Source organism: Quercus suber, unplaced genomic scaffold, assembly GCF_002906115.3.
Source record: "Quercus suber isolate HL8 unplaced genomic scaffold, Cork oak 2.0 scaffold_623, whole genome shotgun sequence".
Lineage (NCBI taxonomy): Eukaryota > Viridiplantae > Streptophyta > Magnoliopsida > Fagales > Fagaceae > Quercus > Quercus suber.
The window spans coordinates 400,437-427,612 of record NW_027070066.1 but is presented as its reverse complement, the minus strand read 5'-3'; the positions used below and the strand labels follow the sequence as shown (position 1 = coordinate 427,612).

The 27,176-nt window shown below is 41.0% G+C and overlaps 2 protein-coding genes and 1 long non-coding RNA gene across 5 annotated transcripts; 1 reads left to right on the top strand and 2 right to left on the bottom strand.

The window, feature by feature from the left end:
• Positions 1-11,488: 11,488 nt before the first annotated feature.
• On the bottom strand, positions 11,489-13,525 carry LOC111996307 (uncharacterized). The gene has a single exon (XM_024028265.1). The coding sequence runs from the start codon at positions 13,523-13,525 to the stop codon at positions 11,489-11,491; it is 2,037 nt and encodes a 678-aa protein (XP_023884033.1).
• A 2,712-nt stretch (positions 13,526-16,237) lies between these two features.
• On the bottom strand, positions 16,238-19,927 carry LOC136064095 (uncharacterized). 3 transcript variants are annotated; one of them, XR_010625743.1, is made up of 5 exons: positions 19,824-19,927; positions 18,825-18,941; positions 18,050-18,252; positions 17,679-17,973; positions 16,238-16,475 (listed from the first exon to the last, which is right to left on the bottom strand). It is a non-coding gene; the product is annotated as an uncharacterized LOC136064095 (long non-coding RNA). The 3 variants fall into 3 exon arrangements; XR_010625744.1 differs by having other exon boundaries at positions 16,830-18,252; XR_010625742.1 differs by having other exon boundaries at positions 17,679-18,252.
• Positions 19,928-21,389: 1,462 nt separating this feature from the next.
• On the top strand, positions 21,390-23,698 carry LOC111996308 (uncharacterized). The gene is made up of 5 exons (XM_024028266.1): positions 21,390-21,692; positions 21,800-21,988; positions 22,153-22,427; positions 22,723-22,786; positions 22,892-23,698. Exons 1-5 carry the CDS (start codon positions 21,390-21,392, stop codon positions 23,696-23,698), a joined length of 1,638 nt encoding a protein of 545 aa, XP_023884034.1.
• Positions 23,699-27,176: the final 3,478 nt, after the last annotated feature.

The window sequence follows — 27,176 nt, the reverse complement described above, 5'->3', positions numbered from 1 at the left end:
AAATATGTTGAAATGTTGGAAACCGAGATGTTTCTAAGATTTTTGTTCCCGTTACTTGCTAATTTGATTACATTTTATATATATTATTATTAATTAACTTATAACCCTTGTGGGGGCCTTTTTTGCTATGTTGGGCCGGGCTGGTCCTTTGTGAATGTAGGCCCAAGTGTTCTGGGTTGCAAGAGTTGAGACCGGGCCAACTGGAACTCAACTTGGCCAGTTTGTGCGCGAACTATGCCTCGTCTGCCAGGAAGGTACTTACCGCAGACTGAGCTCTTCCAGAGGAGAGCTTGCGGCAGGCAGATACAACTGATAAAACAAAATTATATGTTCTGGAATGAGCAGATAGTTATTTTAATAAGAAATGACCAAACTACAATACATTTAGCAATCTTTGACAAATAAATAGTAAGAGCAAATGGTAATAAATATTTAATCCACAGTTTATGTAAATAAATTCAGTTCGGTTCGCAGGAGTAAGGCCAAAGAGAAAGAACGCCCCTTCTCAACGCAATTAACCTCCGAGGAAAGAAAACGGGATTCCTGCCGCGGAAGTTAATAGGTTTGAGGGAGGCGGACCTGAATGGACACTTCTCAAAATAACTGTAGAAGAGAGCAGGGATTCGAGAGGGAGAGAAGGGAAGGGGCCTATCGGTGCATGCCACTCTCACTTGCTCCTTTTTTTCCTCTCTTTCTCTCTTTCTTTTCTAGTCCTTTCTTAGTAATTTCCACTTTGGTCATTTTTTTAGTGTTATCCTCCTCTGTTTTTCTAAGCAAGTTATAGAGTATTCAAAAAAAAAAAAAAAAAAAAAATTCAACGCAACATAACGAGAGCACGAACTTGTTTTTGCACATGGCAGAGGTGCCCTTTTATAGTGCCTGCCGAGATTGATTTTTTTACTATTCTACCCTCTGACCGTTTTTCGTCTGGTCTGGGCGCACTCGCAGACCCTTACTGCTGTCTGCGAGTCCCTCTGTCACAGACACAGACAACGTCTTGTCTGTTAGTCCGCCGCGGCACCTTGTCCTGCCGCGATGATGTTTCTCTCTCCTATCCCTCATGGCATGCACCTATTGGTCCCCACTCAGCCTTGCCTCTTTTGGGTGATATGCCATCCCAGCAGGACGTATTCCCCAAAAAAGTCTGAGCAGGGACCTCAAAACAGGCCTTCCCCTCCCCACCTCCAAACCATGCCCTCTTACCTCTGACCCATGACCCCACCATGTCCTGTATTGGCTGGGTACAGGCTAGTGGTGCCTGGGCCTTGCGCGTGGTTCACGTCCGAAGTCTGCCTGCTGTCCATGTATCTGCCGTGTTCTGGACATTTTTGCTTGCATTGCCAGTCGCTCGTCCTTGGCTTTTCCCAAGCTTTTACTCCACCCCATAGGGTCTAGACTTTACCGAGTACTGGGTTTTGTGTTCTCTTCAGCCTAATTCTTGAATTGCCTTAGTTTCCCACCATGTTACTCGGCCTTTCCTGCCTTGGCGATTTTTTGTTCCTGCTGGGCCTCTTTTTAGGTCTGCCGTTCCTTTCTTTCCCCCAGTGGCTTAAGAGAGCCTACTGGTGTTCTTACTCATGGGCTCCATTGTTCCTTTTCCTTTGGGCCTGCGGCTCTTTTACTTTCCTGGGGCTTTCTCGGCCCATTTACTGACTTTGCTTTCCCATGGGCTTTTACTAACTTGATTGGGCTTCCCCAGCCCAATCTCCTCATACTCATCCTTGGGGTTCATGGGCTTGCCATCAATCCCTACTTTCTTTGTTTACATTACCTTGGGCTTGCCGCGGCCCATTCTTGCTTTTTCATAACGTACATTGCCCATGGGTGTCATTTCTCTCTTTCCGGGCCCTTTGGGCCCATTTACTTCCCCAAGACCCATTTATTCATGTTATGGGCTTGTGTCCTACCTTTTCTGCCGCTTGAGCCTAATAGTCTTATTCCATGCCTACCACTCTTATTGCCTGCTTTGCCGGGTTGGGCTGGCTTTACAAAAATGACCCTCAACATTTAGCCCCCTGAACATATGGAGCGTTCTTGCGGTTCATATGTGAATGAAGGACTTTTTTGTCTTTTCTCACTTTTTCTTTTCCTTCGCGGGCTTTTTGAAACCACGAACTCCTTCTTGCATAGATATATTTTTTTTCTTGCCGCGAACAATGACAACTCTTCGGATTTCCCAAAATGGTAGTTGCTTTAAAACATAACTGCTGCCTCATTAATTTCGTTCTTTTCTCAATGGCCAACCCGTCACCTCTCTTCGCACCGGCCTTAATAACTCAGGTATTTCAGAGAAGAATCCCTTCCCAACGCAGACACAAACTCCTTTTGTTTCAAAATTTTTTCCTTTCCTCATCATCATCTTCTTCTCGAACACCCATCTCTCCCTTGCTCCGTTCAAATCCTTACACCATGGCACCGGTGAAAACTCCAGCTTCTTCTCGCCGTAAAGGGAAAAGCGTCGTCGTGGATCTTCCGGTGGAACAAGAAGTAGAAAAGGAGGACGTGCGCTCCGATTCGGACTGTTCAGAGGAGGAGGAAGAGCGGCGCGACCCAAACAGCGAATGCGCCCCTCTGATTGATCCTTGGTACCATCCTAGTCCTCACTTTCCTAAGGCTCCTAGGGATTATGTACCGCCGTCGCTGGGCTGTGTGTGGCTCGTTCTTTGCTGGCGAAAACCCAATGTTTCTTGGGCTCCGGTGTCTTCCTCCATCTCCGATTTGGTCATCCGTCAAGGCGTCGCCCTTCCTGTGCCTATTCATTTTGAGTTTAGGTCTGGCATCGCCTTGGGTTGGAAAGAGTGGGTTGATAGTGAGTTATCAGATATGAATTTCATGGGTTTGCTTCAACGGGCTGGTGTTCTAAAGGCCGTCGTTCTTTCCCGAAGCCTTTCCAACTTCCGAGACCTCTACAATCTTCACCATTTAGTTCGCCGATGGTGTTCCACCACTTACACATTCTTCTTTTCTTGCGGCGAAGTTACGGTCACTCTCGAGGACGTGGCCAATCAGTTTCTTTTGCCTATTCTCGGGGATGCTGATCCTGCCGCTATTGAGCTTTCCCTAGAAGAAGAAGATATTGAAGCGGAGTTGAAGAAGAGGATGGCCGGAAACGCTAAACTATCTTATTGGGTTAGTTCCTCTTCCAAGTTTTCTACTGTTGCTCGTCGTGCTGCCTTTATTGCCTTTTGGCTTTCCAAGTTTGTCTTTGGGTCCCATCCCCATTATGCCATAAAGCCGTTGTATTTTCGTTTGGCCATTAAAATTTCTGCTGGAGTGAGTCTGCCGCTAGCCCCCATGTTTTTGGGACATTTATATGTGCAACTGGATATCCTGCGGAGTGATGAGAGTCAGGCCGGTTCCTGCCACATAGTTGCTTCCTCTGTTCACAGCACTATTCTGCAGCAGTTGTTGTTTGAGCGTTGTGCTCAATATTTGACGAAGTGTAGGCCTGTCAGATTTGCTAAAAAGAAGTACCAATCTTGTCCGCAGCCATTACTGATTTTTGTGGTAGGTTTGAGCTCGATTTTCCTTTGGCTTTTTGTTGGTCTGGTTTGAAGCCCATTGATTATTCTGTCGTTGAGTCCTTTGATGAGGGTGTTGGTTTTTCCTGGAGAGCTTATAGACAGTTGCGTCCTGGTTATACTTGTGCTGATTCGGTAATGGGTCTGTTCGTTGATACCGTTGGTACTACTACCCCGTTAGCTGGCTTTGATGAGACGGGCATCACATATTTGGCTGCCACTAATCCTGGATGGCTGCCCTATCTGGCAGACGAGGGTGTCAGATTTGTTCATTACCCTACCAACCGAGTGAGGAGACAGTTTGGCCTGGACCAGGATATCCCTGATGACCTTTCCTTCCTCACAGAGTCTCCTACTTCGACTAGGCCCTTTCTGCGGCACACTGCTTTTGACTTTTGGAGAGAGTGTTCTAGTGCAGTCACAGTTGCTGGTTCTTCGAGGGAAGACCTTTGCACTGCTGCTATGCACCTCTATTGGCAGCTTGTCATGAACTCGTTTGATGCAGAGTTGGCTGGTAGTCGCGGTTTCTCTCTTATACCTCCTGAGGGACTCAGTATGGTTATCTCCCCCAATCCTCGGTTACCCCTTCCTTCTAAGTCCGTGTTGGCTTATGCCAGGAAACAAAATCGATCTGCCATCTTTGAGTGGGACAAGGAGAAGAGTGAATGGTATTGGCACACAGGTGATTACCCCTCAGGTTGGGAAAAGAAGGTTAAAGTAGTCAACATTCCTGCGCCGGCCAAGAAAGCTCCTGCGAAGCTTAAATCTGTCAGCAAGTCCAAGTCCACCGCTCTTCAGCCTCCTACAAGTGCTACTCTTGCCAGCAAAACACGAGGCAGCAAAAGGAAGACAACTCCCCATCCTGTATCTGCTGCTCAGCGAAGAGTAAGTTTCTAAACACCTTTTCTTGCTTTGTCTTCCAAGTACATGCATAGGTATATACTTCTTCCTCTTTCTGACCTACTCTGAATCTGGCTGACTTTTTCCTTGACTCCTTTTCTTATCCTTTTTGCTTTTGCAGTCTAAGCAAAAGGAGGATACGTCAGCCGTCCGTCCCCTTATGCTTGAGGAACCCGAATCAGAGGTACATTTCTTCTTGCTCCTGCATGTGTCCAGTCTGCTACATTTTTTTGTTTTTTGGTTACTTCATTCGCCCAGAAAAATGATTCGGTCTTTACACCCTTTCTTCGTGTTAGGACATATATGTTTTAACTTGTTTAAGAACATATGTCACTTAGTTATGTAAATTGGCTAATCCTTTGACAAAACGCACTCTGCTTGTAATTGGGTAGTTCTAGGTGTTTTTAATACTTCAAGAAACAATGTTTCAAGGTCAAGTGTTGAAGTCATCAAGTCTGTCCAAGAGAAAGCAAGCTGAAGTGCACAGTTTTTAAAACTTGACACCTTCTCGACAGCTACCTCGACACCTGCTATCTGTCGAGATTTAAAAAGTCAGATTTCCAATCTGATTTTCTTGGGATCCGTGAATATGTTTTTGGGCCTTCTTTTCTTCTAACGCTAAACATATAAAATGATTATTTTAAGAGCCGTTTTGGGTGACACAAGTTGCATTATCATTGAGCAATCTCTATTTAAGCAAATTGTGATCAACAGACGAAGTTCTTGACCTAGTTCATATTCCATCAAGAAGTTGCTGTGTATTTGCACCATAGGGTTTTGTAACCAAGCATCTTCCTGTTATTCATCAGAAAGGATGATCTGAAGAACTTTGCAGCCAACCATTCTTCCTCAGTTGGCGTTCTGAAGTCACGTACTTGGATCCGCGCATTGGTTAGTCACATACTTGGGAGCCGTGCATCAAAGGTGAAGACTGTCACTACAGATCAAGTCCAATTGGGTATTGGGGTAAGGGTTCAACTGTAGGTTGGTAAGGTACTTGGGATTCCTTTACTTGTAACCGCTTAATTTGATAATAGTGGAGTTTCGGGAGTGGTGACCTGAAAATCACCCGGTGGGGTTTTTGCCATTAGGGTTTTCCCCATTCGTAAATAAATCATTGTGTTATTTATTTTCCGCTGCATATTTAGTTGATTGGTGATTTGTTTGTGCTTTCATAAAATTGCATGATTAATTGATTAATTAATTACTTGGCTAAATTAATTAATTAGGGTTAATCACAAGGGGTCATTCAGATTGTGACCTATCACTTCGTTTTGTCCTTTAGGATGAGCCTGAGCCTCTTTCCGTATATCACCCTACGGTCGAGGAGCTTTCTGCGCCTATGGGCATTCCTACAGAGGGCACTTTTGGTGGGGTCGAATTTACAGCACCTGCTCCTTTTGCAGCCACTACCTCTCCTATTGGACCGGTACCCACGAATTAGGGTACTCATATTAGGGAGGTTAGTGAGGTCACCCCTACTCTTGCCATGACATCTTCTATTCAAAGGGGAACCACCCCTCCTACTGTTGCTGAGGCCGAGGTTACTCCTGCCACACCTCTCATCATTTCTACTGGTGACCCTTTTGCTGCTCTCTCTCAGGCAGTGCAGGGCATTTCTTCCTTGGTAGTTACTCCCTCTTTTATTCCCGTTTCTGCCACACGTGGGTCTCGTGCTGAATTGTCCTCCGAGGGGTCTGAGGAGATCTTCGAGGATCTTGAGGATGAGCCTGTCTTGGGGAGGAGGATTTCTAAATCTGAGGAAGAGGATAGCGCCCCACCCGAGGCAATGGGTATGTACCTTCTTCCTTAACTTTTTTCTTCTTTCTCCGTTAAGTTTTATTCCTTTTCCTTTTTATTTGCTTGTCTATTTCTCTGTTTGCAGAGACTTTTGAAGGGCTAGGCATTGCACCAAGTGTAAGTGTGCTTGCTGTAGCCACTCCTATTGTGCCCACAGTACCCATTCCTGTTGTATTTTCTGCGCCAGCTTCTGCTATATTTACAGCATCGGTTTCTACCATTCCTTTAGTGCCTGCTTCAGTTCTTCCTGCAGCCCCTAGTGTTGCCAGTTCTGGTAAGCTTTCTTTCCCCTTGTCTATTCTCGTTTCCTCTCCTTGGGTTTGTTTCCTTCCTGTTTTCTCTTTTAGTTTCTCATCTCATGCCTTGTGTTTCCCTTGGCAGGACCTCTTCCTATAGCTCCACCTCCGTTTGAAGCGAGCAGCAGTTCCGCTACCCTTCCAGATCCTGTAAGCTAGGCTGTTGCCTTCTTTACTCGTTTTGACCAGCCTGAAGTCAATGACCTTGATCCTGCAGCTTTCTGGGGCTCCGGACCTCCTTACGTGGACTTTCATGGCTTTAGAGTCCCTGAAGACTGTGTTGCTCATTTGAGGATGATCTATAACAACCACGGTGACTTCATGCAGGGCTTTCGACTTGGCCGATCTGTTAGAGAGCATTTTCTGAAGATGTTGGGGAGTGTGTTGAATGACATAGAGCATAGCTTTGTCAACACTGGAGGGCTGAGGTGCAGGAGCTTATTAGCGTAGGTTTTGCTGTGGAGTTTATTTTGGATTACCTCCGGGAGATTGCCCGTGCTGTTTTCATGAGGAAAGTCCGACCTACTATTGATGCTATTGACTCGCGTCTTGAGATCCTGAGAAAAGAGGTGGCAGACTTGGAGGGCCATCGCGAGCGTCTTCTTTCCAGTATTGGTGGGTCCGATTGTTTTGGAGATCAGTCTCTTATTTCCGGTTTCCGTTGATGCAGTTTCTCCCTTGTTTTGTCGTTCCCTTTTCCTTATGACTCTATTTAGTACGTTATGTGTTGTTGTAGTACTTATTTGGCTGGTTTGCCATGACTTGGGTTTGTAACTTAACTTTGTGATGCTATACTTTACGTTTTGCTATGACATATGATAGTAATACTTGGTGTTTTTCACTACATCTTGCCTAAAGCATGTTACAATTTCATGTTGTGACACAGTCACTTGGAAAATGGTAAGGAAAAAAGAAACATAAAGGTTTTGTCTTTCTTTTAAACAAAACAAAGGAAGGAAAAGAGACAATCATATAAGTTTTCTCCTCAGGCATGATATTGCTTCAACCATTTCCCGTTGATGGGATTCATTAAGTCTTTGCCATCCATCTGAGTCAAACGGTAGTACCCGCTTGGGTGTGCTTCCCTTATCACAAGGGGTCCTTCCCACTTTGGCACAAATTTGGACGGTCCTGCCAAGCCTCTTTTAACATAGTCTGCAACTTTTAGAACAAGTTGTCCTTCCGCGAACACTCTTTCTCTAGTCATCCTGCCGTAAGCTTCAGTCATCTTTTGCCTATATCTACGGCTGCGTTCCTGGGCATGTTCTCTTTTTTCGTCAAGTCCCTCTAGGTCTTCACACCTTTCTGCCGCAAAGACTTCTCCTTCTCTTCCTTTCTCTTGCATCTTCATGACCCTTAGGGATGGGGTCATTATCTTCGCTAGGCTCACCACTTCGGTCCCATAGACCAAGGAAAAAGGAGAAAAACCTGTGGCTGACTTAGGCAAATTTCTGTAAGCCCAAAGGGCGTCTGGCAGGTGCATCGCCCATCCTCTCGTATGCTCCTGACTCATCTTACTTATAATTTTTATAAGAGTTTTGTTCGTTGCCTCCGCTTGCTCATTCCTTTGAGGATAGTAAGGTGTTGACCGGTGATGCTTAACTTGGTAGAATTCTAACATCTTCCTTACTTCACTGTTGACAAAAGGTGTGCCATTGTCACTGATGATTCTGTGGGGTACCCCGAACCTCACGATTATGTTTTCTTTAATAAAGTTTGTCACCGCTCCTCCGGTGGCCTTGCGAAGCGGTACTGCCTCTGCCCATTTAGTAAAATACTCTGTAGCCACCAATATCCATATATATCCTCGTGACGGTGGGTTAACCGGTCCTACTAAATCAAGCCCCTAAGTGTGGAAGGGCCATGGGGTTACCATGCTATGCAAATTCTGCGGATGGGTGTGAATTAAGTTGGCTTGCACTTGGCAATTGTGGCACTTCTTTACAAATTCTGCCGTATCCTTCTTCATGGCAGGCCAGTAGTAGCCTATTTGTAGCAGGCACCTGTAAAGCCTTTTCTTCCCCTAGTGTTCCCCGCATTCTCCTGAGTGCACTTCTTTCACCATTTTTTCTGCTTCTTCAGGACCCAGGCACCTTAAAGGGTCCCCATTATACCCTTTCTTAAAGAGGATCATATTGTGCATGAAGTAGCGTGTTGCCAACCTCTTGAGTTTATATTTCTCACTGTGCTTCTATGACAGCATGCCTTCTGTTAGGTACTGGATAAAGGGGCTTCTCCAGTCTCCGTAGGTGGACACAACATAACTTTCTTCTCTGTCTGCCGCAAGTTGGCAAGCCCCACACTGAGTTTAGGCTTGATCTGCATCTTTGCCCATGTTTGGCCAATAAAAGGCTGCCCTTTGGAGTCTGCGGTAAAGGCTGACCTCTCCGCAGGATCCGCAAGTCTTGTCATGTACTTCTTTCAACTTTCTCTGGGCCTCCTCTGGTCTCACACATCTGGCCAAGACCCCACCCGGCATCCTGCGGTACAATTCCCCTTTTACTAGCGCGTAGTCTTTTAGCACTTTCAGTCCTGCGACATCATCCTCATTCATTAAGGCTTTCTTTATGGGAATCCGCCAGTCTTTGTAGCACCGTTCCTCTTGGAATTTTTCCCTCAACGTGTCAATTATCGATTCTCTCCTTTTGCTGACCTCTATCTTGGTACCATCTCCTTCGAACATTATCTGAGATCCTAGCGCGGCTAACGCGTCCGCAAATCAATTTTCATTCCTAGGAGCATGCTCTATTTCAAAAGTTGAGAATTTTTCCTCCATTTTTTGGGCCATTGCTCTGTACGGGGCTAGGCTAGGCTCTTTCAAGGAGAAGCTTCCGTTGGCCTGGCATACCACCAAATTTGAATCGCCTAATACCCTCAAGTGTTTGACTTCCATTTCGAGAGCCTTGGCCAGCTCGGTTAGGTAGGCCTCGTATTCTGCGGTGTTGTTTGAACAGGGGAATTCTAGTTTGAACGACAGTGCCACTGCCTTTTCTTCTTCGTGGTACAAAACTACCCCCACCCCTCGAGATTGGGCGGTAGAAGACCCATCGAATTTCATCACCCATTGCTCTCCGACTTCCTCTGCCATGGCTACCTCCCTCGGAACCTCATCATCCAGTGCGAAGTCTTCCTTGCTTGGAAATTGCGCCAATAAGTCCGCTATGGCTTGGCTTTTTACTGCCCTGGTGTCCCCATTCTTAAATCATATTACGACAATTGTAGTAACCATTGGGATATCCTACCAGAGAGGATCGGCTGCTGCAGCAAAGCTTTGATGGCATGGGACTCGGTCATCAGCCATACTTCGTAGGCCAAGAAATAATGGCGCAACCTCTATGAAGCATATACTATGGCTAAGCATGCCCCCTCTGCCCTCGGGTAACGAGTTTCTGCGTCTTTCAAGGTGCGGCTGATATAGTATACTGGCTGCTCAGCGCCATCTCCGTCCTCTTGGGCGATCAACGCACCAATGGCATATGAATTGTTGGCTAAGTAGAGCAACAATGGCTTCTTGTGAATTGGGGCCTGCACCGTGGGGAGGTTCATCATGATCCGCTGTAGTCTTTTGAAGGCTGCCTGCTGCAATTCCCCCCACTCGAAATCCTACCCTTTTCTGAGCAGCTTGGTGAAAGCCAAGGTGATTGATGCCAACCCGAGGATGAATCTTCGGATGTACGAGACTTTCCCCAAGAAGCTCTTTAACTCTTTTACCATTCTTGGAGGTTTCATGGTCGCAATGGCCGTGGCTTTGGCTGGGTTTACATCTATTCCCCTGCTATAAACTAAGAAGCCTAGGAACTTCCCAGAGGACACTCCAAATGCGCATTTGAGAGGGTTCATTCTTAGTTTGAAGGCTCTGCACCTCTCGAATACTCTTCTCAATACTTGGAAGTGTTCTTCTCTTTTCCTTGACTTTACTACTATGTCGTCTACGTAATCCTCTAGCTTACGATGCATCATGTCATGAAATATGGCCGTCATTGCTCTCTGATAAGTGGCACCCGCATTTTTCAACCCAAAGGGTATTACAGTGTAATTAAAGTTGCCCATGGGTGTTCTGAAAGTGGTTTTCTCTACATCTTTTAGAGCCATCCTAATTTGGTTATACCCGCTGAAACCATCCATAAACGAAAACATGGCACTGCCTGCCGCAGAATCTATTAGTAAGTCCATATTTGGCAGAGGAAACTCATCCTTTGGACAGGCCTTGTTGAGATTTCTAAAATCTACACAACACCTTATCTGGCCGTTCTTCTTCTTCACGGGCACGATGTTGGACAGCCATCGGGGGTGTTGGATAAGTTTGATGAATCCTGCGGCAAGCAATTTCTGCACTTCTTCGATTATTTGCCCTTCTATTTCCATGTGGAATGTCCTGGCAGGCTGGGCTATTGGCCTGGCCTCTAGATCTACATTCAACGTGTGTGCAACTAGCTCAGGGTCTAACCCCGACATTTCATTGTATTCCCATGCGAAGACGTCCTTGAATTCTTTTAAGAGCAACATCAGCTCTGTTTTTTCCCTCTTTGTCAAATTTGCGCTAATTAAGATAGGTCTTGGTCCCTGTGAAACAGATCCCAAGTCAACTTCCTCCATTTCTTCTTCTGTCGCAACCTGTGCTTCTTTTTCTGTCGCAACTTTCTCATTCTCTTTTTCACTACTTTCTTCCTCTAGCTTCTCTTGAACCATGCAACACCTCGAGTCCTCGTGCTGCCGTTCATGGGTGGGGCCCTTTTGCATTTCACTCGTGGGCCCCGCGCCCCTTCATAACTTATACACAATCCTACCGTCCGGACCTCGAATCCTGACACAGTGAGGTGTATCCTCTGAGTTCGCGGTTGGCACTTCCTTCCTCTTCCTTTTTCTGGCCAGCAACTCCCTCAGGTCAGGCTCGGGATCGTCTTAGATGTCTCTCCATTTAGGCACGAAGGTACCTTATGGCCTTGACACTGAATTTTCCCCGGATGGCACCTATTGATCGTAAAACATGGTTTCTACTAGGTGAGCTTCTGCCTGCTCAAATGGTGAGTGATGCGCTGCTATGCGCACCATCCTACCGTTCATCCGTCCTTTCACACATTGGTGGTAGGTGGATGGAACTAATTTGTGTTTATGTAACCATGGTTGTCCCAAGAGCACGTGGTATGATACTTCCATTTTTACCACGTGGAACCGAGCTAGAGAAGCTATGGGTCCCACTTTTAACCACAACTGGATATGGCCTGCGGTGTACTCTCCTCTCCCACCGAATCCTGTCACTTCCATCGAACACCGTTGGATCTTTCTTTCTGAAATTCCTGCTACCTGCAGAGTGCTCAATGGAATGAGGTTCACTGAAGCACCTGTATCTACTAAAGCTCTCTTTATGGGGATTTGATTTATGGATACCGCCAAGTACAAAGGTCTCATGTGGTCTGGATACCCCACTTCCATATCTTCATCACTGAAGGTGATTTCGGTTGACTCTTGCAAGAGAGCCCTTTCATTTGATATTTCTGCCGACAGGCATTCTACTCCTGCACCAGAGGTGATGCTCACCAGGGCCTCTGTGGCTACCTTTCTTTCCTTTGTTGAGAGTCCCAGCTGATCAAACAAATTTCTGAACTTGGAACTCTGTTGTAGAGTGGTAATGGCCGCCACAGGCAAAGCCATGTTTTCTTCTTCGTCCTCTCCTAGGTCAGCACAAATTACCACTGCTGCTACACCCTTCCTTTTATGGTTCGGGAGTGAGTTTCTTTGGACTTCCTGTTGGGACAATTCTAAAGTTCCTTCTTTTATCCTGCGGTGCACTAGTCTGCGAAGTGCCCAACACTCTGCGGTGGCATGTTGGATATAGTTGTGTAAACGACAAAAATGTGGGTCCCTCCTTTCTTCCTCGGTGGGCTCCCTAACAACCTGGTTAGGTTTGAAAACGCCATCCGCTATCCATTTGTCTAGTAGTACGTCTAGCTCCTTCGCGATGCATGGTATTGGCGGGGGAGTATCGTATTCTTTCCCGTCAATTTTCCTTCTCCGCTCACTGGTGGATATCGCTATGGCTTGCGGGGCACTTCTTTTATTCGTGGTTGGCTTTACGGACTGGGCAGTTTTTCTTGCCTTTTGTAACAGCTGCGCGAACTGGGAGATTTCAAGGTTTTCAAGGACTGCCCTGTATTCCCTGATCATATTCATCATGCACATCTCTACCAGCGTCCTTTCCTCATAGTGGTCATAGTAGTTGAGTGCTATGTCCCTAAATCTCTTGATGTACTCCATCAAGTTTTCACAATTTCTTTGTTTAGTCGCTTGCAATGTTGCAAGCGTCACCGTTTCTTCTTCGTGAAAGTACTTGGTACAAAATACATCCACCATATCATCCCATGTTGGGATCGATCCTGGCTTCAAGCCAATGTACCAGGTATAAGCCCGGTTACACAATGACTTAGAAAACTCTTGAAGACATAAGTCTTCGTCTGCAGCATAAGGGCCAAGCGTATCAATGAACTTACTTACATGCTCAACAGCACTTCCCTTTATGCCGTCATATTGTGCGAATACTCGCGGTTCATACCTCTCGGGATATGGTTTACTAAGCACCCTTAGCAGGTATGGGGGTCTACGTGCGTAAAATCTCTCCTTTGGCCCTCTGGCTCTCTCTTGCTCTAGAAGAGTTGCTACTTCTGCCATAGTAATAAAACGTTGATCCGAATTCTGTGGGACACCACCTACTAGTGTCTCTTCTGCCCCATGTTTTGGATCATGCTGGCTTCTTTTTTCTTTTGTCTTATCCATCTTTAGTTGACAAATTTCTTCCATCATTTGCTGTTGTGAGTGCTGTAAGGCCTGCAATACTTCAATGAAGGTGTTGGGATTGTATGCGGGGATCCTCGGAGGAGGTTGGGGTCCAGCCTCCATCTCGTTAGCACCTTCTGCCTGATTAGGTTGTGGTTGGCAAGGCATTGTTGGCCTGGACTCTGCTTGTGAGGGTACAACACTCATGTTGCGCATAGTTCTGGACTTTGGAGGCATTTGTTTGCGAGGGTTCTTATCCCTGAACTATCTCTCAACTCCCCAGTGGAGTCGCCATTTTAATGTGGGGGTATTTTTTGCTATGTTGGGCCGGGCTGGCCCTTTGTGAATGTAGGCCCAAGTGTTCTGGGTTGCAGGAGTCGAGACCGGGCCAACTGGAACTCAACTTGGCCGGTTTGTGTGCGAACTATGCCTCGTCTGCCAGGAAGGTACTTACCGCAGACTGAGCTCTTCCAGAGGAGAGCTTGCGGCAGGCGGATACAACTGATAAAACAAAATTATATGTTCTGGAATGACCAGATAGTTCTTTTAATAAGAAATGACCAAACTACAATAACATTTAGCAATCTTTGACAAATAAATAGTAAGAGCAAATGGTAATAAAGATTTAATCCATAGTTTATGTAAATAAATTCAGTTCGGTCCGCAGGAGTAAGGCCAAAGAGAAAGAACGCCCCTTCTCAACGCCATTAACCTCCGAGGAAAGAAAACGGGATTCCTGCTACGGAAGTTAATAGGTTTGAGGGAGGCGGACCTGAATGGACACTTCTCAAAATAACTGTAGAAGAGAGCAGGGATTCGAGATGGAGAGAAGGGAAGGGGCCTATCGGTGCATGCCACTCTCACCTGCTCCTTTTTTTCCTCTCTTTCTCTCTTTCTTTTCTAGTCCTTTCTTAGTAATTTCCACTTTGGTCGTTTTTTTAGTGTTATCCTCCTTTGTTTTTCTAAGCAAGTTACAGAGTATTTTTTTTTTTTTTTTAAGTTGCGTTGTATTGCTCTCGTGCTTGTTGTTTTTGCACATGGCAGAGGCGCCCTTTTATAGTGCTTGCCGAGATTGATTTTTTTACTATTCTACCCTCTAACCGTTTTTCGTCTGGTCTGGGCGCACTCGCAGACCCTTACTGCTGTCTGCGAGTCCTTCTGTCACAGACACAGACAACGTCTTGTCTGTTAGTCCGTCGCGGCACCTTGTCCTGCCATGGTGATGTTTCTCTCTCTTATCCCTCATGGCATGCACCTATTGGTCCCCACTCAGCCTTGCCTCTTTTGGGTGATATGCCATCCCAGCAGGACGTATTCCCCAAAAGAGTCTGAGCAGGGACCTCAAAACAGGCCTTCCCCTCTCCCCACCCCCAAACTATGCCCTCTTACCTCTGACCCATGACCCCACCATGTCCTGTATTGGCTGGGTACAGGCTAGTGGTGCCTGGACCTTGCGCGTGGTTCACGTCCGAAGTCTGCCTGCTGTCCATGTATCTGCCGTGTTCTGGACATTTTTGCTTGCATTGCCAGTCACTCGTCCTTGGCTTTTCCCAAGCTTTTACTCCACCCCATAGGGTCTGGACTTTACCGAGTACTGGGCTTTGTGTTCTCTTCAGCCCAATTCTTTAATTGCCTTAGCTCCCCACCGTGTTACTCAGCCTTTCTTACCTTGGTGATTTTTTGTTCCTGCTAGGCCTCTTTTCAGGCCTACCGTTCCTTTCTTTCCTGCAGTGGCTTAAGAGAGCCTACTGGTGTTCTTACTCATGGGCTCCATTGTCCCTTTCCCTATGGGCCTGCGGCCCTTTTACTTTCCTTGGGCTTCCTCGGCCCATTTACTGACTTTGCTTTCCCATGGGCTTTTACTAACTTTATTGGGCTTCCCCGGCCCAATCTCTTCATACTCATCCTTGGGGTTCATGGGCTTACCATCAACCCCTACTTTCTTTGTTTACATTGCCTTGGGCCTGTCGCGGCCCATTCTTGCTTTTTCATAACATACATTGCCCATGGGTGTCATTTCTCTCTTTCCGGGCCCTTTGGGCCCATTTACTTCCCCAAGACCCATTTATTCATGTTATGGGCCTGTGTCCTACCTTTTCTGCCGCTTGGGCCTAACAGTCTTATTCCATGCCTGCCACTCTTATTGCCTGCGTCGCCGGGTTGGGCTGGCTTTACAAAAATGACCCTCAACAACCCTATGCATATCTATGGATAAATTTAAAAGATAAACATTAAGACACATAGTATAATTCCTACATATATGATTTAAATACTATTGATAGTTATTCTTATATTTTGTTAGTTCTTTAAAAATTATTGTAAGAATATTATTAGGTACAAAGTGTAAATTGTTTATATTTTTTTTTTTCTTAATTTTTGAATTGTGAAGTATTTTTTTTTTCTTCTTTTTTTACAGTTCATTAATTCTAAACTCTTTGGGTTTTATACTCAATAATTCACTTAGATGAATATTTATGATGTGGTCTCTCATTTTACTCCAAAATTAAGAAATAATTAAACTCTCTAAAAGTAAATAATTTATGACACATGGCACAAAATTAGACTTCAATTATAAAATTTAATTAGATTTTCTCTAAGTTTTGTCTATTAATCTAAACTAGCTTTTAAACCCGTGCAAATGCACGGAAATTACATATGTACATGTATTTTTGGGTTCTTGGAAAAAAAAAGTATATTTATTTTCAACAAAATAAAAATAAAATGAAAATTTTGTAAGAGTCTACAAATAAATTTTTGTACATAAAAATAATTAGAATCCGAGAAAGCAAATATATTCAAATAATTTTAGGTAAATATTTGGAGAAACATTTTGTTTCAAAAGTCTTACTTAAATAAATTTAATTAAGTATGTAGCTAATGCAATTAAATTTATAAATTTTAAAAAATAACACTTTGTATGAATTTCAAATTTAAAATGTATATAACACTAAGTATGCTATCCATAAAAATAAGTGTTGTCTTACAAATAGATTTTCTTTTAAGCCTATTCTAAACAACTAAAATTGTAACATCCACTATGATGGAGAGAAATATTTCTAGCAATTGAAAACAAAAAAATCCAGCTAAAAAGAATGGTGTGATCATCCTTCCTTGGAAGCAAGATTGTTGTCCGTTTCACATCCTTCGTCTTAATACTTCTTTAGCTAAAGAAATTGAACCCATGAACCTAAGTTTAAAAAGGAAAAAAATCAAAGAGATGTAGACATCAAATTTAGCACTAACTTTGATAAGACAACTTTAATTATAAAAATAAAAACCAATCTCAAGAATATCTCATCATCTCCCAATCTAAATAAAACTCGCTTAATTTAATGTGCATGAGAGTGGATGAGAAAATCTTTGGTTTCGTCTAAGCCCTTTTTTTCACTAACAAAATAAACATTTCCAAGATGCATGATACTAATAAAAAGCATGTAGTCCTTCTTGCATAGACTATAGAAGTACCTTGAAAATTCAACTGTAAATATAATGTAAAGTGAAAAGTTCATCCTAGCAGTTTGATGTAATATTTGCATAGTACCTGACTTGACAAAGAATTTTGGGATCAATCCTATTAAAGCCAACACTTCTTGTACTGATTAATAGACTTTGAAGGTCACCAATAGCACCTGCACTCACTCAGTCCTGAATTTGTCTGTTTTCAAAAAGTATTTCAAGCTATTTGCTGATTGAGAGCACAAAAACACTTAGAATTCCCATATGCTTCAAGAGTTACAAAATAAATAGTAGATACATAGGGAAAGTTAAGTTTTCTTGACCTTTTAATTTAATTTAGTAGCTCTTCTCAAATAGTAGCCAAAGGTCTTATAAGTCAAGGATGACTAATTTGCATTAACATGTGGGGGAAAATATATCATTGTAAATACAAAATTTTTGAGAAGAGTCAACTTTAGTCTATTAAGGGGCATGTGTCCTTGAAGCCGATTATTGGAGAGAATCCAACATCTATTAAGTTAAAAGCTTAGTTCAAGACAGTATTTCAACATAATTTTCTCATTCAGGGTATTTGGACATTGGGGATAAAATTATTCCATTTTGGCTTCCATAGCATATGATATATATGCTATACAGAATCTAACAGAATGATAGGGTTGTTCCTTTGGTGATAAGCAAAATGTAATTCTCACGTAATGTGGAAAATAACTCTCTATAATTCTCAAAGAAAGTGCTATGAAGACAAATGGAAATGGTGTAGTTTTTTTGCATAAACCCAACATAAAATTTCATGAATTGTCCTAACTGCTAATTGAATATTTGTTTCATGTCAATGATCATTTGCATATATAATAGAGATGAATCTTAAATCTTTTGTGATTTGTGATACTGCAAAATGATTATTACATAGAGATGTTTACGTAAAAGGCATTACCTTTGCCAAAAGAATCGTTATAGATGCAAAGACATGCTAGAAGCCTGCCTTCAAGCTCTGATCCAGGATGCAAAAATTTCTCAGTTTCATTTAGTAAGATCTCACATGCAAAATATCTTATACTATTTGGGCACTTTGTTATTTCACATCCAACCCATGCAATGGCTGTTAGGCAAGCCTAAGACACCCTTCTTATTTTGCTCTTTAGTCCCTTATCTAACGCATGGAAGATAGGATTCCCGATATTAATGATGCCTCTAGCAACCTTGCTGCACCAAGGGTTTGTGGAAGTATCCTGCAAATCCATGAAATTTTCTTTGTCAGTACCTTTATTACCATAAAAAACCAATAGATTTTTCCTTATATCTCACCTGTAGGCTTTTATCCAACCAGTTAAAACTTCTTATCATATTCCGATGATATGGAGAGGTTAAACCGACCTTTTTAACCAACCATGCTAAAGTATATGGTTCCCTGTCCAAGCATATGTTCCACCAAGAACTGTTGAGAAACTGAAGCACCACTTCAAAAACCAACAAAAGCTTTTTAATTTCTCAAAGCTTTTCTAATCAATCTAATGAATCACAAAGTCAAGCAAAAAACAAAAGTTAGCATCTTGTTATATTTTAATAATTTTCCTCATACTTTTTATAGCAATTGAAAGACTACAAATGCCTACTTTTAGATCAGCACAACAACAATGTAAGAAAAGGAAAAATGGAAAGTTTGAAGGGAGGATTTTCAGGCTTGTCATGATTCTTCTCATAGCAATTAGTTTTTAAAGGATCAAATGTGTTAGTCCAACTCAAATACAACATAACTTCAAGTTCAATAATATGATGGTCATTTTATTACCAATAAGAACTGCCTTAAACATTAAGATCTTCCAAACAAACTCAATGGTATTGAATATCCTTCGAAATGACCACATCCTTCAAATGACCCGTATTTATCATTTAAGAAAACTTGCTAATAAAGTTATTATGATTTATGAAACCACTTGCAAGTATGATAGCATCACACAATTTCAATTGTCCATATAAAACATACATGGCAAGAAAAATACAATTTTTCTTCCATTTCCATTAAAAAAATCAATACATAAAAACAAAAAAAAAGAGGGTTAAAAAATTGAACGAATCTCACCTAGGTTCTTCAATTGGGATATGATTCCAATATCTTCAATCATCTATCCCGGTGATCGCTAACCCTTTTGAAGCAATGGACAAACAAACACCACACGTTCTTTTATGCAGCAACTCTCTGCATAAAGCCAATTTTTCAACAAATCCATCAAAAATAGATCCATATCAAGAAAATCGTATAATATGAATAATCCAAACAGGAAATAAGCCAGAGAACCATATCAGGGAGGTACCAAAACTTTATCACAACAAAACCAAATAATTTTATTCCCTTCTCAATTAATTAAAACAAAATCTAAGATTTCTAAATTATTTATTTTCTTTCCCTCATTTTCTCAAAACCTAATAAACGAAAACCCCATCACAGGGCCGTATTTATTTCATAATAAACGAAAACCCCATCACAACCAATCAAAAACCATATCTAAAAACTCGAAACTTTTAATTTTCACGCACTTTCTTAGCACCCAAATAGAAAACAAACACACACAGAGAGATAGAGAGAGCAATGCCTTAGTACAATCATCAAACGCTTTCTAAAGAAAAACTTCATAATTCGAGGGCAACTTCAATTCCCAGAATCAGAGCCACGCAGTCCTCTAGTAAATCACCCAAATTGGGAGAAAATAGAAGAGAAATAGATGTGAATTTTCAGAGAAGGTTTTAGGGGGAAACCAAAAAAAGTACAAACCAAACAAAAATCTGCCAAACAAAAACAAAATTTAATCAATACAACAATCGGACAAAACAGAACTTAAGAAATTGTAAAAATAAATGGGAAATTAGGGGAAAAGGTAGCCAAACCTTAAACCTTAATTGAGTAGTGCGGCAAAACAATATTTAACAAAATCTTATTTATCTATCTATCTGTTTGAAATGGTAATTGAATGGGAAAAAAAGGGGGAAAAAATACACCTACATTCTACTAAACCCATATTTTTTTGAGAACCCTAGAAATGATAATTGAATAGAAAACAAAAAAAGGGGGAAAAATGCCTACCTTTTGAATTGTCTGTTGTTGAAGAGAAGGAACGGGATTGCTTCTAAATCGCCTGTTGTTGCAAAGAACGAACAAAGATTTTCAGTTTTACTGTTGCAGAGAACGAATAGAGGTTTTCAAGTTTCTCTTTTTTTTTTTTTTTTTTTTCGGCCTCCTTTTGGATTTTCTTTTCTCTTACTGTTGCAGAGAACGAATAGAGGTTTTCAAGTTTCTCTTTTTTTTTTTTTTTTTTTTCGGCCTCCTTTTGGATTTTCTTTTCTCATATGGTTGTTGGTTTGGAACACGCTAGTCTGATCTGGAGTTGCAGCAAAGAGATGGAAGTGAGGGTGAGTCTAAATTTCGATTGGGAAATACAGTTTGGGTTTTTGGGTTTGCAATTCTTTTTTTTTTTTATAAGCGGCTGGTGTTTTTATAAGAAATTTTTTTTTCCATTTAACAATAAATATAAAAAAAATTTAGATAGTTGTCACATTTCAAAACAATATTGAAAACTAGCATCTCGAGTGTCTAAAACTCGAGTTCCATGATAAAACTCGAGTTTTTAAGTCTTGCTTTGTAAGAGGATTGCTCCGAGGCAGAAAAAAATTAAAGTAGAAATCAAGTTTTATAGACTCGAGTTCCAGAAAACGCCGTTATAGGGACTTAAAAACATCACTATAGAGCTATAGGCTCACTGTATGACACTTAGGAAAATTTTTTTTGAAGGAAAACGCCACTATAGGACTTTAAAACGTCATTATAGGACTTAAAAACGCCACTATAGGAGCGATCGCTCTAAAAATTATTTTACATAGAACTCAAGTTTCAAAAAATCGAGATCTGTGTGGCATTTTCACCAACAAAACACTCGCAAAGCGAGTCTTTGAGACTTGATTTTTAATATAGATCTCGAGTTTCTAAAACTCGAAAAGCTATTTTTCTTAATTCTTACGCACATTGCCTAACTTACTACTTACTTCCCCCACACACAGCCACTCTGCCCATTCCCCCGTTTTTATAAGGGTTTGCGTTTTCTTTTTTTCTCTTTTTTTTTTTTTTTGGATAAGTGGGTTGGTGTCTGAAAGTGAGTCTTCCAAACGCACCGTATGATATTTTAAAGGAAAAATTGTAAACGTGGCAGCATTTTAAGAGGCCTTCTTTCCTAACATGGCAACACCTCCTTAAAGGCTTCTGCTATTATATATAGTATTAGATATATATATATATATATATATGTTAATAGGTAAAGCTGAGATAGATTTCAAATTGAAATTCAACTAGAATCTAATTGAGCGCCATGTGTCGAATCTAATATAAGTTTTTAAATTTTTGTGCCAAGTTAGTTAATTTAGTGTAAAAATTGAAATTCAATTAGTTTGTGTAATCATTTTACTAATTGAATGAAATATACAGATTTCAATCCTTGATTCTGTGATATGGTATCAGAGCAAATTCCCAAATTCCTGTAGGGTTTTGCATTTCTTTCAATTTCAATTTTTTTTCCCCTTTCTCAATTTTCCTGAGAAAATCTTTCTCTGTTCTTGAGAAAATTCCATTCTTGGGAAGTTATTTCTTCATTCGCCATCTATGGCTTCTGCTACGAATGCAAATGTTTCTACAGATGCTTCCACATCTGTGAATCCATCTTCTTCTTCACAAGAATCTCCAATGGATGACCCTCTGTTCTTGCATCATGTAGAGAATCCAAGTTTAGTTCTTGTCACACAGCCATTGATAGGTGGAGAAAATTATGCTGCTTGGGCTAGTGCAGTGAGAAGAGCTTTACTCACCAAGAATAAACTAGGGTTCATTGATGGGATTTTGACTCTCTCATCACCATGGGTGTCAACTCCTTCGAATGTGCAAGCTTGGATAAGATGTGACAACATGGTTGGCACATGGCTAACCAATTCAGTCTCACCAAAGCTCCAAGCAAGCATCATTTATGAAAATACTACCCTAGAAATTTGGAATGACTTGAGAATCGCTTTGCCCAGACAAATGGACCTAGAGTTTTCAATCTTCAAAAGGACATAGCAGAGCTTCATCAAGGTGAGATGTCTATCACTAACTTCTTTACCCAGTTGAAGGTTTTTTGGGATCAATTGCAGAACCTTAGTCCATTTCCTTCTTACACCTATGGTAAATGCATTTGCAATATTAATAAGAGGCTTACTGATCTACAAGTAAGAGAGTTTGTCATGAAATTTCTAATGGGATTGAATGATTCTTTCTCCCAAGTTAGATCTCAAGTCTTGCTTATGGACCCTATTCCATCCCTTAGTAAGGTTTACTCCTTGCTAATTCAAGAAGAGACACAAAGATCAATGCCTAATGCCTCTTTTACTAGGTTGATTCCATTGTTTTAGTTGCTAAGTTGTCCAATGAGCATCCTGGTTCATTTCTTGGTGGTGTTGTTGACAAAGGGAAGGAGAGACCAACTTGCACACATTGTGGCAAGACTAGTCACACAGTGGATAAATGCTATAAAAAGCATGGTTTTCCACCAAGCTTTTATTTTAAGAACAAGCCCTTTATGGCTCATCAAGTATCTTCAAATGTGTTGCCCATTGCTCCTCCAATTGCTTCACCAATGCATCATCAGACTGCTTTTACTCTTGAACAGTATTAGCAGCTTTTTACTCTGTTTTGGAGCTTCCACTTCATCCCTTGTACCTTCTGCTCTAGTCAAAGATACTTCAATGGCCAATGTAGCATCATCTTCTACGTCTGCCAATACCCCAATGTCAAGTATTGACTTATTTCATAGTGTTTTCTCTGCATAAGTGGTAAATAGAAGAACTTATGATAAGTGGACTTAGGTATTGGATACTGGAGCTACTGACCACTTTGTTTGTTTAGTTGATCTATTAACTTCAATTACTGCTACTATACAGTCTTTGGTTCACTTGCTTAATAGGGAATCAGCTCAAGTCACTCATATTGGCACTATTGTTCTTTCTTCTTCACTCACTTTCACTAATGTTCTTTGTGTTTTCTCATTTAGTTTTAACATGCTATCTGTTAGTACACTCACATTATCTCAACCTTATTGTCTTGTTTTCCTCTCCACTTATTGTTTTCTCCAGGACCTTTTATCTTGGAAAACGATTGGGGTGGGCAAGGCTGTTGATGGGTTGTACTTATTGCAGTGTGATAGTCTCCAGCACATTCCTTATTCTTCACTTGCTGATTACCTAAGCAATCACAAGTCCAATGCTTCTTTTCTTCCTTCCTCTGCAATAACTTCTGCAAGTTCTGCGTCTTCCTTTCTTTGGCATGCAAGATTAGGACATCTATTAAATATGAAGCTTAAAGCTTTAGGTCACACTATTCCTTCTTTACAACCTTTCTGTAATAAGGCTTGTCAAATTTGTCCTATGGCCAAGGTTAAAAGATTACCATTCCCTTTCAATAATAAAATCTGTGCTTGTGCTTTTGATTTAGTTCATATGGATGTTTGGGGACCTTATTCAATTCCTACTTTAGATGGTTACAAATATTTCTTGACAATTGTGGATGATGCAATCCAAGCCACTTGGCTGTTTCTAATGAAATTCAAATTTGATGTTACGCCTTTGTTTCAATCCTTTTATACTATGGTTGCCACACAATTTAGTCAAAATATTAAATCCATTAGAACTGACAATGCCAAAGAATTTGCCATGTCTGATTTCCTTAGTTCACATGGCATTATTCATCAATATAGCTGTGTTTACACCTCACAACAAAATTCTGTTGTGAAGAGAAAACACCAGCACTTACTTTCCATTGCCAGGGCATTACAAATTCAATCTCAAGTTCCTTTGCAATTTTGGGGTGATTGTGTTTTGATAGCTGCCTACCTCATTAATAGACTTCCCTCTCATTTGTTGGATGACAAAACACCCTTTTAGCTTTTATTTCATAAGCCTCTTGAGTATAATCATCTCAAAGTCTTTCACTGTCTATGTTTTGCCTCTACAATTGCCCAAACTAGAAACAAATTCTCACCAAGGGCAAGAAGATGTGTTTTCCATGGCTACCCTTGTAATGTCAAAGGTTATAAACTCTATTATCTTGACACTCATGCTATTTTTGTCTCAAGGGATGTTGTTTTTCATGAGTCTGTTTTTCCTTATGTTTCATCTTCCAATGATTCTATTCCTTTCAATTCATTACCTTTGCCATGTCCTCCTTTTGTTCCTCCCTTACATGATGATCCACTTCTATTCAAACCTAACACTCCTGCCCTTACTCCTCATTCTATTATTCAAGTTCATCATACTATTGATGATGACTTTCTTGATGAGGTTCCAGAAGCACCTCTTGATCCCATTGCAGATTCTATTCCTCTTAGAAGGTTTATTAGATTTGTTAAAAGACCTTATTTACAGGAGTTCCATTGCAATCAAGTTGCTTCTGTCCAGCCTTTGTCTTTTTCCCAATCAGGTACTTCTCATCCCCTTTCTTCTCATGTTTCATATCACCATCTTTCTTCCTCATATAAGACTTTTTGATGTGCTATTTCCTTTCTTGTTGAACCTTAATTTTACTATCAAGCTGTGTCTGATCCCCAATGACAAGCTGCTATGGCTACTGAAATAGCAGCTCTTGAAGCTAATGATACTTGGACTTTGACACCCTTGCCTAATGGTAAGAAATCCATTGGCTACAAGTGGGTTTACAAAATCAAGAATAAGGCTGATGGTTCTATTGAGAGATATAAAGCCTGGTTGGTGGCTAAGGGATTCACACAAAATGAGGGCATTGATTACTTTGAAACTATCTCTCCAGTAGCAAAAATGGTGTCTATCAAGGTTCTTCTTGCTGTTGCTGCCATTAAGGGTTGGTTTCTTAGTAAATTAGATGTCAATAATGCTTTTCTTCATGGTGATTTGGATGAAGAGGTGTATATGGCTCTTCCACAGGGATTTCACAGCCAGGGGGGAGGTTGTTTGTAAGCTCAATAAGTCCATTTATGGCCACAAGCAAGCTTCTAGGCAATGGTTTGCCAAATTCTCAAGCACCTTGATTCAGCTTGGTTTCATTCAATCCAAGGCTGATTATTCTTTGTTTACCAAAAGGCATGGTGACATTTTCATGATTCTTTTGGTTTATGTAGATGATGTTTTGATAGCTTACAATGACAAGGTTGAAGTGGATAGATTTAAAGTCATGCTAGATGATAAGTTCAAACTTAAAGATTTGGGTGATTTGAAATATTTCCTTGGTTTGGAGGTTGCAAGATCAAACAAAGGAATTGCTCTTTGTCAAAGGAAATACACTCTTGAACTTCTCAAGGATGCTGGACTACTTGGCTGTAAGTATGCTAAAACTCCTATGGAGCACAATTTAAGGCTGAGCAAGTTTGAAGGAGAAGAACTTAAAGATCCCAGTCACTACAAAAGGCTTGTGGGTAGGCTCTTATACTTAACAATCACAAGACCTGACATTACATTTGCTATCCATAAACTCAGTCATTTTATGCCCAAGCCAAGGAGACCACATTTGGATGCAGCACATAGAGTGTTGCAGTATTTGAAAGGTGAACCAGGCAAAGGACTCATGTTTTCTTCTAGAACAGACTTGCACTTAAAAGGATTTGCAGATGCAGATTGGGCTACATGTCCAGACACTAGGAGATCAGTGATTGGCTATAGCATATTCATTGGTGATTCTTTGGTGTCTTGGAAGTCCAAGAAGCAGTCTACAATATCAAGATCCTCAGCTGAGGCTGAGTACAGATCCATGGCAGTGGCAACATGTGAGATAGTGTGGATTTTGTACCTTCTCAAGGATATTGGAGTGAATCATGAAAAGGAGGCCTTGTTGTTCTGTAACAATCAAGCTGCATTGCACATTGGCTCCAATCCTGTCTTCCATGAGAGAACAAAACATATAGAGATAGACTATCATGTGGTTAGGGATAAGGTGTTGGAGAAGGTGATTAAGCTGAATCATGTTAGATCAAATTGTCAATTGGCCGATCTGCTCACTAAAGCTTTGAATTACAATCAATTTTCAACTCTTACTTGTAAAATGGGGATGCTTAATATACATACACCTGCTGCTCTTGAGGGGGAGTATCAGAGTTTAGATGAAGCTACCAAGATCAATAGCAAGAGTAGAGTAGAAGCCAGCAACACAAAGGATCAAAGCACTGTTCACAGAGCTATTGATTCTATAACAGAGCATAAACGGCAGAGAAACATAAGTGAAGAACAATGACAATATGACTTGTTGTTTAGGTGCTTACTTAAGTATTAACACGTGAGACAGTTGGTTAGTCCTGTAATTGGCACGTGTGATAGGTTGTTAGTTCTGGTAGTTGGTTATTTTTGTGTCCACACCTGTACAAGTCAGTATATATATAGTTTGTGTAATCATTTTACTAATTTAATGAAATATACAGATTTCAATCCTTGATTCTGTGATAGATTCCGCTCATTGGGTATGGAGGGTCAAGTGGGTATTTCAAAGTGGCAGGGTTGGACCCATTATGTTGGTTTATTTGGCATTCCTCTAGTAGGATATGGTTCCATCATACTAGCAATTTTAATACAATACAGTAAGCAAGCAGATGCGAGAACACTATAGGATGCAAAGCAAATGAGGCATGAAATTTTTTAAAGATGGAATGGATCCATATGAGTATGAAATCAAGCTTTTGAACAAGAACATGGGAAGTGATATAGTAACAGGGTTGGATATTAGATATCATTATGACTTTTGGGTTTATAGAGCTTTATTTTTTTCTCAAATCCTTTCTGCTATGAAGTATCTTGAATTTCCTCTAGATTTAATGGACTTACTTCAATTATTGGCGCTGTAAAGTATCCTGAATTGCCTCTAGATTTAACAGACTTGCTTCAATTATTGGTATCTATTAACTCTGTCAATTGGAAGTCATAGTTGATCATTCTTCATTGTAGAATTGGCAAAAATGGATCAATTATACATAATTGTAAATAACCAAGTAACACCAAGATTAATCATGTTTTGAATCAAAAGTAATTGTTTGAGAGAATCTTTATGGTCAATTACAACTATTACTATCATGTTCCCTCTTATATGTTGAGCTTTCTGAGGATATATATTTTATACTCGTTCATGATTTGGATCAGAAAAAGATATTCTATATTCAAAACCTCTTCACCGACTTAGCAAAAAAAACAAGGTCTTCTAATATATTGACTAAAAAATCCTCCAATATATTGAAAAGTTGGTGATCGATATGTTTCTGCCATATAAAAAAGGTACTGATTTTCATACGGCCGGTAATGTATGTATCTGGTTGTTTATATCTTTCAAAACGGTTTGTGTAGTGTCCAAACAAATTTTTTACATATGGATTCGTGTAGTGTTGAAACAATTTTATACATTTGACGTGTT

Bases quoted from the DNA above. Each gene is read 5' to 3' on its own strand.
- LOC111996307 (XM_024028265.1), bottom strand. From the start codon at position 13,525: ATGCCTCCAAAGTCCAGAACTATGCGCAACATGAGTGTTGTACCCTCA.
- LOC111996308 (XM_024028266.1), top strand. From the start codon at position 21,390: ATGGCTTCTGCTACGAATGCAAATGTTTCTACAGATGCTTCCACATCT. The intron at 21,693-21,799 runs GTTGGCACATGG...CGCTTTGCCCAG, and splicing joins GGATAAGATGTGACAACATG to ACAAATGGACCTAGAGTTTT. The intron at 21,989-22,152 runs GTAAGAGAGTTT...CTCTTTTACTAG, and splicing joins AGAGGCTTACTGATCTACAA to GTTGATTCCATTGTTTTAGT.